General features: G+C 48.5%; 1 protein-coding gene across 2 annotated transcripts; it reads left to right on the top strand.

Annotated features, from left to right (window-relative positions):
* The first annotated feature begins 1,888 nt into the window (after positions 1-1,888).
* Positions 1,889-7,123, top strand: UBA52 (ubiquitin A-52 residue ribosomal protein fusion product 1). Of its 2 annotated transcripts, none has more exons than XM_028713828.2 (5): positions 1,889-2,036; positions 3,641-3,762; positions 5,227-5,313; positions 6,677-6,779; positions 6,871-7,123. In XM_028713828.2, the coding sequence occupies exons 2-5, from the start codon at positions 3,660-3,662 to the stop codon at positions 6,962-6,964; spliced, it is 387 nt and encodes a 128-aa protein (XP_028569661.1). In that variant the 5' UTR covers positions 1,889-2,036; positions 3,641-3,659; the 3' UTR covers positions 6,965-7,123. The 2 variants fall into 2 exon arrangements, with proteins under 2 accessions (XP_028569661.1, XP_028569662.1); XM_028713829.2 differs by having other exon boundaries at positions 1,918-2,011.
* Positions 7,124-15,864: the final 8,741 nt, after the last annotated feature.

Genomic DNA, 15,864 nt, shown 5'->3' with positions numbered 1-15,864 from the left:
GGACGGAAGGAAGGACGGAAGGAAGGAAGGAAGGAAGGAAGGAAGGAAGGAAGGAAGGAAAGAGAGAGAGAGAGGGAGGAAGGGAGGAAGGAGAGAGAGGGAAGGAAGGAAGGAAGGAAGGAAGGAAGGAAGGAAGGAAGGAAGGAAGGAAAGAAAGAAAGAAAGAAAGAAAGAAAGAAAGAAAGAAAGAAGAGAGAGGAAGGAAGGAAGGAAGGAAGGAAGGAAGGAAGGAAAGAATGCTATGTTGGACATGGTCTAATCCAGGAGTAGGCAAACTAAGACCCAGGGGCCGGATCCAGCCCAATCGCCTTCTCAATCCGGCCCTCAGACGGTCCGGGAATCAGCATGTTTTTACATGAGTAGAATGTGTCCTTTTATTTCAAATGCATCTCTGGGTTATTTGTGGGGCTTAGGAATTCATTCATGTTTTTCCCCCAAAATATAGTCCGGCCCCCCACAAGGTCTGAGGGACAGTGGACCGGCCCCCTGCTGAAAAAGGTTGCTGACCCCGGTCTAATCCGTTTGCTGGAAACGGTACGACTGTGATTTCCAATTTGGGGCCTGTTTATTTGTATCATAAAACTTACACACCGCTTGATTGCAAACAAGGAAAACCTCAAGGAAACAATAAAACCATCAATTTGAAACATCAGCAGCAACAATCAAAGACTTTCAAAAAAAAGTTACAATAACAACATTTTTATCATTTCTTGTAAGCCGCTTACACTCAAGCGGGGTATATCGATTTGATGAAATAAATAAAGGAAATAAGCAAAACTGCAGGGTTTAAGGGCCCACTACCGGCCAATAGAAATAGTAAAATAAAAACAACAATTGCAATAATAATACTAATAAGAATAAGAATGTGAACTGCGAGTATAAGGAGGTCTATAAATGCAATTACTGTATTATTAATACTAATACTAATAATGTGAAATGTGGGCATAGGGCAGTATATAAATGCGAAGAAGAAGAAGAAGAAGAAGAAGAAGAAGAAGAAGAAGAAGAAGAAGAAGAAGAAGAAGAATCGCGGGTATATAAATGCAAATAATAATAATAATAATAATAATAATAATAGGAACTGGGGGTTTAGGGAGGTATATAAATGCAATTATTATTATTATTATTATTACTACTACTAATAATACTTATAATAGTAAATACTTATTATTATAATAATAATACTACTTATAATACTTATAATAATAATTATAATAATACTAATAAGAATAATGTGAACTGCGGATATAGGGCAGTATATAACAGGTAATAATAATAATAATAATAGGAAGAAGAAGAGGAATCGCGGATATAGGTCGGTATCTCAATGCAATGAGTAAGAATCAAATTAAAAATCGCAATTAAATGTTTCAAGGAAAATATATATATAAAGATGCATGTTGAACCCGGAAACTTCCCATCATACCTCCGCTCTTGACTTTTCATAGCTCTGCGGTCCCAGGGGAGAGAGAGAGAGAGAGAGAGAGAGAGAGAGAGGGGCGCGCATGCGTGCGTGCTGCGTCGCTTGGATCCGGCGGGTGGGCGGGGCGACGTCTGTGACGCCAGGCCGGAGGTGGGCGTGGCTTAGCGAGAGAGGGAGAGAGGCGTGCGTGCTGCGTGCGGCGTCCCTTGGATCCGTGGGCGGGGCGACGTCTGTGACGCCAGGCCGGAGGTGGGCGTGGCTTAGCGAGGGAGAGAGGCGCGCGTGCGTGCGGCGTCGCTTGGATCCGTGGGCGGGGCGACGTCTGTGACGCCGGGCCGCAGGTGGGCGTGGCTTAGCGAGAGAGGGAGAGAGGCGTGCGTGCTGCGTGCGGCGTCGCTTGGATCCGTGGGCGGGGCGACGTCTGTGACGCCAGGCCGCAGGTGGGCGTGGCTTAGCGAGAGAGTGCGAGGAGGCGCAGAAGGAGGAAGAGGCGGCGGCGGCGGCGCCGGAAGTCGCCCGTGGGAGCTCGGCTTCCGCTTCCGGCCTGGGCGCTTCCTCTCTCTCTCTTTCCGTTCGGCGAGGCAGGAGGTGCAGCAGGAGGGCCGCGTGGAGGGTGGGTGGCCTCGCCTCGGACGCCTGGGTCCCCCTTTCATGACGGGAGGGGGAGGCGGGAGGGGTTTTCCTCCTTTCGTGTACTTAATTATCATTTTTTAAAATTATTATTAATTTTTTAAAAAATTATCATTTTTTAATTATTATATTTTTAATTATCTTTTTTTAAACTATCATTTACTTTTTTAAAAATTTTCATTTACTTTGGACGGATAATCTCATTTTTCTCCCCCTCTTGAGAGGGCTTAGTATCTGGGGCACTTTCTGGGTCGTAATTGGCACTATATTTATAATTGTGCGTTTTATTACACAGAGCGAGAGAGAGAGAGAGAAAATGATGAATAGGACATAAAACCCAGAAACTGACAAGGCTATACTATATATATATGTGTGTGTGTGTGTGTGTGTGTGTATTACCTTGTCAGTTTCTGGGTTTTATGTTATAGTCATAATTTATGTTAATATTTTTATTTCTGCGTTTTATATCTATCCATCTATAACATCTGTTTCTGGGTTTTATGTTATATTTGTAATTTTGTGTGTGTATGTATATATATGTATATATAACCTTTTCTGTTTCTGGGTTTTATGTTATATTCATACCTCATGTAACATTTATAATTCTGCATCTGATTATCTATCATCTATCTATAACCTTGTTGGTTTCTGGATATATATATGGGTGTGTGTGTGTGTGTGTGTATCTATCTATAACCTTGTTGGTTTCTGGATATATATATCTACGAAAGCAAATATATATATACACACACACACACACACAGAATTACAAATATAACATAAAACCCAGATATATATGGGTGTGTGGGTGTACACACACACACACAGTATAAATATATATAATGAATATGACATAAAACCCCAAAACGGAAAAGGTATGTATGTGTATGTATGTATGTTTGTTTACACACACACAAACACACCTTACGTTTCGCCTCTTCACACGAGATGCACGCAGTATCGAGAAAGACTCTCGCTACAGCTGCTTTTCTGCATTCTGTTTCATTTTATTCATGTCTGTAAATTACAAAGCGTCCTATATTTGTTTTATATCCATCCACCCACCCGTGTGTCTATACACACACACACAAAAAAGCCACCCAATTTTTGGGGGACACAGATATAACCTAACGTGTTTGCGCTGTGCTTTTTATACATTGCGATCTGAACCGCCTCCCTGGGACTCAAATGGTTTGAAGGGCTGGTGGTTAAATCTTATAAAGGTAATGGATTTGCTTTGTTCAGTGGGGGCTTACTCCCAGGTAAGCAAGCAGGGGATCTCAGCCTTTAGAGCAGTTTGATTTTGTTTAGGCCCTCCCTCAATATTGCTCACAACCATTATTGTGTCATTATTGGGCAGGGGGCATAACATGGTAATATTCAATGCAGGATTTTAATATATAGGTTCCCATCTCTGCCTGAGGACACAAATGCCAGGCATATTTGCTTAAGCGGTGAGATTCTTGTGCCTCTGAATTTACCAGGAGGGTTTAAGGAAGCCGCTCTCTGCTTCACTTCTCCACATCTGTGAAGTGGCGATCCTGATATTGATTTGGTTTAACCACTTCATCTCTTCCCCCCCTTCAGGTGACGCTCAACTGCCAGGATGCAGATTTTTGTGAAGACCCTGACGGGCAAAACCATCACCCTTGAGGTGGAGCCCAGCGACACGATCGAGAATGTCAAGGCGAAAATCCAGGATAAGGAAGGTGAGAGTAGTTGAATCTGTTGGGGGTGCCAGAGCGCCCCAGGGACTGCTGCTTTTTCAGAGCGTCGGGCTTGCAGAGGGGCCTGCAAAAGATTCAGTTAAAAGCAAGATCGTCTCTGCCCATAGGCAGGAAAAACGTGCTACAGGAGGGCAAAGGGGGAGAATTCGAACTCAGGCACCAATTCTTAAAATTCTTCTTCTTGTCTCAGAATAACCAGCTAGTTCAGGGGAGGAGAAGGAGAGCTGATGGAGTGAGGAGAGCTTGGTTTTTTTTTGGGGGGGGGGGCATTTTATAGAGTAGTTCAGATATATTAATATCATTTGTCAGCACGCATAGATCAGGGCAATCCCAACTTTTCATACCAAGTTGGGCTACAAAGCTACAGTGGTACCTCAGAAGTCAAACGGAATCCGTTCCAGAAGTCCGTTCAACTTACAAAACGTTTGGAAACCAAGGCGCTGCTTAATTATCTATTATTATATTCTAAAAACATAATTATTATCTCTCTCCCCCCCTTGAATGTTGCTGAGGGCTGCCAAAAAGGGCAGGTTAGGCCACCCTGATACAGATAGTTAGGTATAGTAAAGTTTTAAAAGCGTGTTTGCGTGTGTGTATACTTATACAATTACAACAGCAGGCAAGAATTTTAAGAAACGATAAACTAAACTGTAAACTAGGCATGCAGAATGAGTACAGTGCCACATGGGTTAAAATAAAGCGCTGGTAAAATACTGTTGGGACGCGGGTGGCGCTGTGGGTTAAACCACAGAGCCTAGGACTTGCCGATCAGAAGGTTGGCGGTTCGAATCCCCACAATGACGGGGTGAGCTCCCGTTGCTCGGTCCCTGCTCCTGCCAACCTAGCAGTTCAAAAGCATGCCAGCTCAAGTAGATAAATAGGTACCACTGTAGTGGGAAGGTAAACGGCGTTTCCGTGCGCTGCTCTGGTTCGCCAGAAGCGGCTTCGTCCTGCTGGCCACATGACCCGGAAGCTGTACGCCGGCTCCCTCGGCCAGTAAAGCGAGATGAGCGCCGCAACCCCAGAGTTGGTCAGGACTGGACCTAGCGGTCAGGGGTACCTTTACCTTTAAAATACTGTTAACACGCACGGATATATTTCCTGCCAAGGAAGGGTCATAGCTCAGTCGCAGGACACCTGCTCTGCATGCAGAATGTCTCCGTTTTAACCTCCCCAACGGCTTCTGAAATCCTGGAGAGCTTTTGCCAGTCGAGGCAGACAGTAGCAAGCTAGTTCACCCAACGCCCTAGCTTAGAACAAGGCAGATTCCTGTACTGTATTGCTTCTTCAGAACCATGAGGACTAGAATCTGGCTTTGTTGATATAGAGGAAGAGCCTGAAACCGTGGAGAGCCTCTGCCAGCCAATCCTGGGCTGGTGGGTCTGACTCTGCACAGGGCTCTCCTACGTTCCCGCAGCGGGATTTTCATCACATCTCCTTTTGCAGGTATCCCTCCCGATCAGCAGCGTCTGATCTTCGCAGGGAAGCAGCTGGAAGACGGCCGCACGCTCTCCGACTACAACATCCAGAAAGGTACGCTTCTGGGGCGGAGAACACCCCACCCCACCCCGGCCCCCTTCTGCCACACAAGACGGCAAAACCTATTTGGTGCTTCGCAACTTTCTGACTAGTTGCAGGACCTTAGCCAGACCTAGCAGAGTAAACGCAGAGTTCACGAAAGCAATTGGCAACTTGGCTGCAGGCAGGATGGACGAACCAGGAACTTATATTTAGGTGTTTATTATATACAGTGGACTATGTTCAGGAACAGGACGTGGGTGGCACTGTGGGTTAAACGACAGAGCCTAGGACTTGCCAATCAGAAGGTTGGCGGTTCGAATCCCCGTGACAGGGTGAGCTCCCGTTGCTCCATCCCTGCTCCTGCCAACATAGGAGTTCGAAAGCACGTCAAAGTGCAAGTAGATAAATAGGTACCACTCCAGCGGGAAGGTAAACGGCATTTCCGTGCGCTGCTCTGGTTTGCCAGAAGCGGCTTAGTCATGCTGGCCACATGACCCGGAAGCTGTACGCCGCCTCCCTCGGCCAGTAAAGCGAGATGAGCGCCGCAACCCCAGAGTCGGCCACGACTGGACCCAATGGTCAGGGGTCCCTTTACCTTTACCTTATTTAAAGGAACATAACAGAACACTGATCTTGACATCAGCTCTCTCATACACCACTCACAACTCTCAACCTCCAACTCCTACACTGAACCACTGAACTAACAGTTAGTAGGCCATTAATTATCACTCCCGTGAGAGAGCTTGACCAATCATGGAGCTGTCTCCATGCCTCTGTATGACCAGGCAGACTTACTCCTTCACATGACCTTTTGGCTGTCTGCCAAACCTTAATCGACTCTGTGTGAGTAGCTGCGCATATTCAGATTCCCAACATCTATTATATTATTCCCAAAACTAATAAATGAAAAATTACAAACATCAAATTCAACATCCACATTCATTTTCTAACATAAACCTATTACATAATTAAATTAAAATATGTCTAATTGCTCTAAACTTCTCTTTGCTGTATGCAAACGCAACACAGTTATAAATTTTATATTAAAGCTTTTCTATTATAAATAATACTTCAAATTCCCCTATACCTCCCGTTCCGTTCCCCTCCACCCATGTGTGATCTCATTTCTTATTTTATTTTTTACTTCTTCCGTCGTGTTGCGTTACAAGACGGCAGTCTCGCTGCGCTCCTTTCCGCAGGACTCTGCCTAACTCCTGATGTTCCCCCATAACCGGCGACTCTGATTTAGAATTCCTGGAGGCCCCGTGAAGCTGGGTTTCCAGGCTGGCTGCCCCCAGTCTCCCCCCCCAAAAAAACACCCCGAAACACCAGTATAGGACCTGCTAATCTTGCTTTCCCCCCTTCCCCTGCCTAGAATCCACTCTCCACCTTGTTCTTCGTCTCCGCGGTGGGATCATCGAGCCCTCTCTGCGCCAGCTGGCCCAGAAATACAACTGCGACAAGATGATTTGCCGCAAGTAAGTTGCCTGGGTGGGTGGGTTGCTTGCCGGGACGGATCCTTATCCTCTAATCCGGAGCCTCACGGTTTCTGCGCTGTTCCCCTTCCAGGTGTTACGCCCGCCTGCACCCCCGGGCCGTCAACTGCCGCAAGAAAAAGTGCGGCCACACCAACAACCTGCGCCCCAAGAAGAAGGTCAAGTAGACAGAGTATGCGGCGGGGCGTGTCTCTCCTCCCCCCCCCCCCCGGTCCCTCCCAAAATCTGGGTATCGTGCTACTTTGCCGAAACGTGCTAACACCTGTTCCTTCTGGGCCTTTGTTTCTTGCACGTTAGAATAAAACTTCCATTGCACCAAGCAAAAAGTGTGTCTGTCTCTTAAATGGTTTGCTTGGACCAGTTGCCGAGCCCAGATCCTCCGCCATACAATACGATAATCTTTGTTGTCATTGTCCCGTACAGAACAACGAAATCTACATCAGACATTCAGAAACCAACAAGCCAGCTATCCCAGCCTTGTTAGCCTCCTAAAAACCTCTTAAAACCGTATTTTTAAATACGATATACTCCCATAGAGACTCCTTACACTGCGTTTAAAATCAAAATCGCATTTGGATAGACACTGTTTCTCAGGCGGCTAGTCCTAGTCTTTATAACCCTGGACCTTCTTCCAGAAGGCAGAAGCTGAAAGAGATCATTTCCGGGGTGCGCACTATCCTGCGCTATCTCTGCAGCTTTCTTATGACACCTGGAAGCGTAGATTTGATCCAAGGTGGGAAGAGTGCGCCCAGTTATTCTCTCCGCAGTCTTTACAACCCTGGACAGCATTGTTTTTTCCCTGGCCTTGCAGCTCCCAAACCACACACAGAGACCATACGTTAATACACTCTCCACAGTACAATGGTAAAATGCCATCAACAGGTCCTTTGAGAGATTGTTTTTCCGGAGGATTCTCAGAAAATATAACCTCTGCTGTGCTCTCTTCATCGGGTCTTTGCTGTTTTCTCCCCGGGTTAGGTCATCTCTCAACTCCATTCCCAGAAATCAAAACACCGGTGATTATTCCTGAGAGTTGCAGGCATGTGTGAATGCTGTTTTTTAATCGTCTGAACCAGGGATAGGGGAATCTGTGGCCCACCAAGACGGATTAATTTGGGGGATGTTTCACTCCCCCAAATTCAGCCACTCGCTGATTTGAGGGCGAAGTTCGATTCTGCGTTGGCTGTGGAAATGGAAGGGACTTTCTGTGTGGGTGTTTGCAGCTGTTTGCAGGCGCAAGCTTGGTATTTGGGATACTCACTTCGCAAACTGAGCTAGCTTTAAAAAGAGAAAGAGAATACGCTTTCTTACAGGTTTCAGCATGGCATGAAGGAAAAGGGAGATCCGGATTAGCAGTACACACAAACGCTGGTTCTGTGAAACCGATTTCTCTTACCACTAGGGAATACAAACATCAAATCAATCGAATCTGCAACTTGTATATCAGAAACGCTCTAGAAACTCCGTTTTTGAAACTTGTCTGCTAGATCTCACATTAACTGAATAATTCCCCCTGTCTCTGATTTTTTCATGAACAGATCATGCCTTCATCCCTCCTTGCTCTTTAAATATTGCAAGTGTGTTTTGCCAGAAATAGAGTGTTTTAGGACAGGCAACCCCAACTTCTGCCCTCCAGATGTTTTGGGACTACAACTCCCATCATCCTTAGCTGACAGGACCAGTGGTCAGGGATGATGGGAGTTGTAGTCCCAAAACATCTGGAGGGCCGAGGTTGGGGGTGTCTGGTTTAGGAGGTTTGGAGGGCCTTCAGAATCCTGCTTTTATTACTCCTAAATGTATCTCGTGATGTGTTTATAATCCTGTGCCCTCAAGCTTCGCAGGGAGAATAAGGGGAAAATATTCATGGGAGTTTGCATTTAGGTGGGTTCCAGTCTTGCTTGCAGGAAGAAATTTAGTTTATTGGGGGGGGGGGGTTAAGCCCTATTAGGGACGCGGGTGGCGCTGTGGGTTAAACCACAGAGCCTAGGGCTTGCCGATCAGAAGGCCGGCGGTTCGAATCCCCGCAATGACGGGGTGAGCTCCTGTTGCTCGGTCCCTGCTCCTGCCAACTTAGCAGTTCGAAAGCACGCCAAAGTGCAAGTAGATAAATAGGTACTGCTCTGGCGGTGTGATGGCCTGGGAATCTGATTCACAGGATGAACCGGAGGAATCCCAGCCTGCACAGGAGTCCCCGCCTCCAGGGCCGGCTGAACTGGAGCAGGGCCTTGATTCTGAGGCGCCTGCACCTGTGCTGGATCCTCAGGAGCAGGCACCAGGTGAATCCATTCTGGCTCCAGAGGTAGTTGAGGACTCAGTGCCTACAGGTGAGTCTCCCCCTGGGCCCAGTAACCCTTCAGCCTCTCCTGAACTGCAGAGGCTCAGGGCAGAGAGGCGAAGGGAACTGGTTTCTCCCAGGAGGAGTGCTCGCCTTAAGGCCAGGAGAGGCGGGTCTCCTGGGGGCCGGGACCGCCCCTGGCCTCAGAGAAGATAAAGGCCAGTCAGCCCGGTCCCAGGTTGCGGGAGCAAAGTCGTCATTGAAGAGCTGTTTCGGCCAGCATCCAGTCCTGTCCCTCCAGTGTTCCTGTCCTTGCCCGGCTCCTCGCTGTGGACCCCGCTTCGCCCGTGGAGGACTGTCTGCCGACCCTCGACTCAGGTCCTGGACCTCGCCCCACGGTAACCTCCCCCTGGGACCAGCACAGGCGGGAAGGTAAAACGCCATTTCCGTGCGCTGCTCTGGTTCGCCAGAAGCGGCTTAGTCCTGCTGGCCACATGACCCGGAAGCTGTACGCCAGCTCCCTCGGCCAGTAAAGCGAGATGAGCGCCGCAACCCCAGAGTCGGCCACGACTGGACCTAATGGTCAGGGGTCCCTTTTCCCTAAGCCCTATTGGGGAAAGAGAGGCAGATTGGGAGAAAGGATTTGAAGGCAGGCAACCTTGGGATGGTCCTCTTTCCGTCTGATCTACCTCACAGGGTTGTTTGTGACGTATGCCCCTTTGGGGCGGAGGAAAGGTGAACTGTAAATGTGATCTATCAGTAAAATTCCAAGGTCTTTTTTCGGACGACAGGAATTCCCCAGCAAAGGAGCCTCTCTGGTCTCTTACCAGCTCAGTCGGGAAGACCATGGGACTCTTACTAACCTCAGGGTCCTGAGTCCCACGTTTGGGCAAAAAACATTGCTGCGTTGCAAGGGGTTGGTCTGGATGACCCTCAGGGCCCCTCTGGGAAACCGGCCCCATAAAACTGAGCGTGGCACGGCTCCAGGTGGGCACAAGCTGAGTATGGACAAACGGTGGCTCCTCTGACGATCTTGGCGATGGGGCAGGAATATTATATGGGGTCAGATCATAGAATAGAATCATAGAGTTGGAAGAGACCACAAGGGCCATCGAGTCCAACCCCCTGCCAAGCAGGAAACACCATCAGAGCACTCCTGACATAGGGTTGTCAAGCCTCTGCTTAAAGACCTCCAAAGAAGGAGACTCCACCACACTCCTTGGCAGCAAATTCCACTGTCCAACAGCTCTGACTGTCAGGAAGTTCTTCCTAATGTTGAGGTGGAATCTTCTTTCTTGTAGTTTGGATCCATTGCTCCGTGTCCGCTTCTCTGGAGCAGCAGAAAACAACCTTTCTCCCTCCTCTATGTGACATCCTTTTATATATTTGAACATGGCTATCATATCACCCCTTCACCTCCTCTTCAAAGGTCCTTTGAGAGATTGTTTTTCCGGAGGATTCTCAGAAAATACAGCCTCTGCTGTGCTCTCTTCATCGGGTCTTTGCTGTTTTCTCCCCGGGTTAGGTCATCTCTCAACTCCATTCCCAGAAATCAAAACACCGGTGATTATTCCTGAGAGTTGCAGGCATGTGTGAATGCTGTTTTTTAATCGTCTGAACCAGGGATAGGGGAATCTGTGGCCCACCAAGACGGATTAATTTGGGGGATGTTTCACTCCCCCAAATTCAGCCACTCGCTGATTTGAGGGCGAAGTTCGATTCTGCGGTGGCTGTGGAAATGGAAAAGACTTTCTGTGTGGGTGTTTGCGGGCGCAAGCTTGGTATTTGGGATACTCACTTCGCAAACTGAGCTAGTTTTAAAAAGAGAAAGAGAATACGCTTTCTTACAGGTTTCAGCATGGCATGAAGGCAAAAGTGAGATCCAGATTAGCAGGACACACAAACGCTGGTTCTGAAACCGATTTCTCTTACCACTAGGGAATACAAACATCAAATCAATCGAATCTGCAACTTGTATCTCAGAAACGCTCTAGAAACTCAGTTTTTGAAACTTGTCCGCTAGATCTCACATTAACTGAATAATTCCCCCTGTCTCTGATTTTTTCATGAACAGATCATGCCTTCATCCCTCCTTGCTCTTTAAATATTGCAAGTGTGTTTTGTCAGAAATAGAGTGTTTTAGGACAGGCAACCCCAACTTCTGCCCTCCAGATGTTCTGGGACTACAACTCCCATCATCCCTAGCTGACAGGACCAGTGGTCAGGGATGATGGGAGTTGTAGTCCCAAAACATCTGGAGGGCCGAGGTTGGGGGTGTCTGGTTTGGAGGGCCTTCAGAATCCTGCTTTTATTACTCCTAAATGTATCTCGTGATGTGTTTATAATCCTGTGCCCTCAAGCTTCGCAGGGAGAATAAGGGGAAAATATTCATGGGAGTTTGCATTTAGGTGGGTTCCAGTCTTGCTTGCAGGAAGAAATTTAGTTTATGGGGGGGGGGGTTAAGCCCTATTAGGGACGCGGATGGCACTGTGGGTTAAACCACAGAGCCTAGGGCTTGCCGATCAGAAGGCCGGCGGTTCGAATCCCCGCAATGACGGGGTGAGCTCCCGTTGCTCGGTCCCTGCTCCTGCCAACTTAGCAGTTCGAAAGCACGCCAAAGTGCAAGTAGATAAATAGGTACTGCTCTGGCGGTGTGATGGCCTGGGAATCCGATTCAGAGGATGAACCGGAGGAATCCCAGCCTGCACAGGAGTCCCTGCCTCCAGGGCCGGCTGAACTGGAGCAGGGCCTTGATTCTGAGGCGCCTGCACCTGTGCCGGATCCTCAGGAGCAGGCACCAGGTGAATCCATTCTGGCTCCAGAGGTGGTTGAGGACTCAGTGCCTACAGGTGAGTCTTCCCCTGGGCCCAGTAACCCTTCAGCCTCTCCTGATCTGCAGAGGCTCAGGGCAGAGAGGCGAAGGGAACTGGTTTCTCCCAGGAGGAGTGCTCGCCTTAAGGCCAGGAGAGGCGGGTCTCCTGGGGGCCGGGGCCGCCCCTGGCCTCAGAGAAGATAAAGGCCAGTCAGCCCGGTCCCAGGTCATCGTCATTGAAGAGCTGTTTCGGCCAGCATCCAGTCCTGTCCCTCCAGTGTTCCTGTCCTTGCCCGGCTCCTCGCTGTGGACCCCGCTTCGCCCGTGGAGGACTGTCTGCCGACCCTCGACTCAGGTCCTGGACCTCGCCCCACGGTAACCTCCCCCTGGGACCAGCACAGGCGGGAAGGTAAAACGCCATTTCCGTGCGCTGCTCTGGTTCGCCAGAAGCGGCTTAGTCCTGCTGGCCACATGACCCGGAAGCTGTACGCCAGCTCCCTCGGCCAGTAAAGCGAGATGAGCGCCGCAACCCCAGAGTCGGCCACGACTGGACCTAATGGTCAGGGGTCCCTTTTCCCTAAGCCCTATTGGGGAAAGAGAGGCAGATTGGGAGAAAGGATTTGAAGGCAGGCAACCTTGGGATGGTCCTCTTTCCGTCTGATCTACCTCACAGGGTTGTTTGTGACGTATGCCCCTTTGGGGCGGAGGAAAGGTGAACTGTAAATGTGATATATCAGTAAAATTCCAAGGTCTTTTTTCGGACGACAGGAATTCCCCAGCAAAGGAGCCTCTCTGGTCTCTTACGAGCTCAGTCGGGAAGAGCATGGGACTCTTACTAACCTCAGGGTCCTGAGTCCCACGTTTGGGCAAAAAACATTGCAGCGTTGCAAGGGGTTGGTCTGGATGACCCTCAGGGCCCCTCTGGGAAACCGGCCCCATAAAACTGAGCGCGGCAGGGCTCCAGGTGGGCACAAGCTGAGTATGGACAAACGGTGGCTCCTCTGACGATCTTGGCGATTGGGCAGGAATATTATATGGGGTCAGATCATAGAATAGAATCATAGAGTTGGACTAGACCACAAGGGCCATCGAGTCCAACCCCCTGCCAAGCAGGAAACACCATCAGAGCACTCCTGACATATGGTTGTCAAGCCTCTGCTTAAAGACCTCCAAAGAAGGAGACTCCACCACACTCCTTGGCAGCAAATTCCACTGTCGAACAGCTCTTACTGTCAGGAAGTTCTTCCTAATGTTGAGGTGGAATCTTCTTTCTTGTAGTTTGGATCCATTGCTCCGTGTCCGCTTCTCTGGAGCAGCAGAAAACAACCTTTCTCCCTCCTCTAGATGACACCCTTTTATATATTTGAACATGGCTATCATATCCCCCCTTAACCTCCTCTTCTCCAGGCTAAACATGCCCAGCTCCCTTAGCCGTTCCTCATAAGGCATCGTTTCCAGGCCTTTGACCATTTTGGTTGCCCTCCTCTGGACATGTTCCAGTTGGTCAGTGTCCTTCTTGAACTGTGGTGCCCAGAACTGGACACAGTACTCCAGGTGAGGTCTGACAAGAGCAGAATACAGGGGCACTATTACTTAAGATGGTCCTTAAGGGATGCCGGACTGAGCTGTTAAAAGACTCTGGACATGAATACAGAAACCTTGAACCAGACCTGGGCATGGTTTGGAGCACTGATGTACTGGCAATGATTATTATTTATACAATTTATACACCACCCTATACCCGGGGGGAGCCTAGGACTTGCCGATCAGAATCCCTGCAACGGGGTGAGCTCCCTTTGCTCGGTCCCTGCTCCTGACTGTTGAATGGTCACTGTAAAATGTGAAGCTTCATGATTGTTTCACAAGTTGTGTATGTCTGCAAATAACGAGATCCAGTCTTGCAGCTGTGAAACATAGCAGGTGCTGCTAGGTTGTGTTAATCAAGCTGTGTCAGCAATTGGGTATAGTATATAAGGAGCAGCACCTAGCTCTCCCATTACCCTGGGGGATGGGTTGGTGGTTGGGTCGTGTTTGTTGTTGTGTAAAAGGAGTTTTTGTTTTGTTATTAAAACCTTGTTAAAGTTATTTTTGAGTTCCTTGTTATGCATGGTCTCCCCAGCAAGCTCTCTGCAGTGCTACTAAATTGCAAATAGCCAACACTGCCAACCTAGCAGTTCGAAAGCACGTCAAAGTGCAAGTAGATAAATAGGTACTGCTCCGGCGGGAGGGTAAACGGCGTTTCCGTGCGCTGCTCTGGTTCGCCAGAAGCGGCTTAGTCCTGCTGGCCACATGACCCGGAAGCTGTACGCCGGCTCCCTCAGCCAGTAAAGCGAGATGAGCGCCGCAACCCCAGAGTCGGCCACGACTGGACCTAATGGTCAGGGGTCCCTTTACCTTTACATATACCCTGGGGTGTCAGGGTGGTTCACAGAATAAAATCAAGATATAAAACCACAGAAATCTGCCTCCCTCCGTATTTTGAACCAGCTGGAGTTTTCTGGAACAGGGCGCAAGGAGAGTACCAACGTGAGCAAATCGCCGTACACCAGACTTGAGCATGCCAGTGGCCTGAATCGCCACTGGGGTGCACAAATGCACAAATTTGGTGCCTTCTGCAAGCCCAGCAGTTGCTTTCCCCCATACTGGGGCCCTGCATGAAATGTATTGCCTGTGAATTTTGTTCTACAGTGGTACCTTGGTTTACAACCATAATCCGGTCCGGAGGTCCGTTTGTAAACCAAAACTGGTTGTAACCCAAGGCGTGCTTTCGCCAATGGGGCCTCCCAAAAAAATTTGTTCGTAATCCAAAAAAATAAATAAAAATGGGTTGTAATCCAAAAGAAAGTTATACCCCTTATGGGGTATCCAAGAGCCCATATAGAGTCCTTACGTAGGTTCCCTATTGGTAGGAGAAGATAACAGAGGCCAACCAGACAATATTGAGCAGCCTGTAGCCTTGGCCTTTATTGATCTGTTGCAACAGGGTGCTCCCCTCACACACAGGAGAGGAGGAGGGACCCAGAAAAATGCCATGCAAGGCCTTATAAAGACTTTTGAAATTGCCACCCTGTAGATCAAGACCACCCCCAGAAACATCATACCTACATCACAGAAGGGGTGTAACTTAAGACCACCCCTCAGATACATCACACCTACATCACAGAAAAGGCGGTCTACAACAGAAATTTGAATGTTGTTTTTCTCCTGTCCTTGTTTATCTCCTGTCTGGCAGGTCACTTGATTGGATTGCCTGGGGAGCCTGGCCAGTCTTTTGTAATGATAAATACTTAGTTCCTGGGCCAGTTCACAGGCTCACACCCTATTCAAACACAGACATACCCTTAAGACAGGATTTGTGAAGGAAAAGACAATGGGGAGGCTTTTCCAGTTTGGCCTTGCAGAGAAAACATTTGCTCAGTTTAGGAATCAAAATGGTTCCAGGTCGGTCTTCCTGTGCTGATCTATGTACATGCTTGGTTGGTACACTTATGAACATTGCCATATATCTAAGACCATAAAATTCCTATCACAGTCTCCATCCCGGCCGAAAGGAAGGTCTGTTTCGGAGGAGAATCCAGGCCTTTTCCTCGTCGATATTTTGCTGCCAGGACTGATGAAAGACAACGATGCCCCGTCATGGATTTTTAAACGGAATCTGATCTCCCGGCTCCCGAAAAGGGAACTTGATCCGCTTGCAAAGAGATCTTCTGAAAGCCCGGCGAAAGGACGCAGGTTAAAGAGGAGAGAGGAGTCTTATTACGACCAGAAAGAGAGAGGATTCGCTCCCCGGTTTGATCTTCAAAGCAAATTTCGTCAGAGAGGGAGCTTCTTAGACCCCAAACCGTCGCAGGGGTATCTTTCTACCCCCTTCGAAAAGGTCCAGCTGATTCAAGTAGGTTTTCGCTTTTCGAATGCATGCGCGCGCGTATATATTTTAATCAAAGCAATCTGCAAGCTTCTGGGTGACACAGGATGCTTCT

This window comes from Podarcis muralis, chromosome 18 (assembly GCF_964188315.1).
Source record: "Podarcis muralis chromosome 18, rPodMur119.hap1.1, whole genome shotgun sequence".
Lineage (NCBI taxonomy): Eukaryota > Metazoa > Chordata > Lepidosauria > Squamata > Lacertidae > Podarcis > Podarcis muralis.
The sequence above is the reverse complement of the archived record's forward strand: the minus strand, read 5'-3'. Positions and strand labels throughout refer to the sequence as shown.

Coding starts and splice junctions, on each gene's coding strand:
- UBA52 (XM_028713828.2), top strand. CDS start 3,660: ATGCAGATTTTTGTGAAGACCCTGACGGGCAAAACCATCACCCTTGAG. Junction 3,763..5,226: donor GAAAATCCAGGATAAGGAAG/GTGAGAGTAGTT, acceptor CTCCTTTTGCAG/GTATCCCTCCCGATCAGCAG. Junction 6,780..6,870: donor GACAAGATGATTTGCCGCAA/GTAAGTTGCCTG, acceptor TTCCCCTTCCAG/GTGTTACGCCCGCCTGCACC.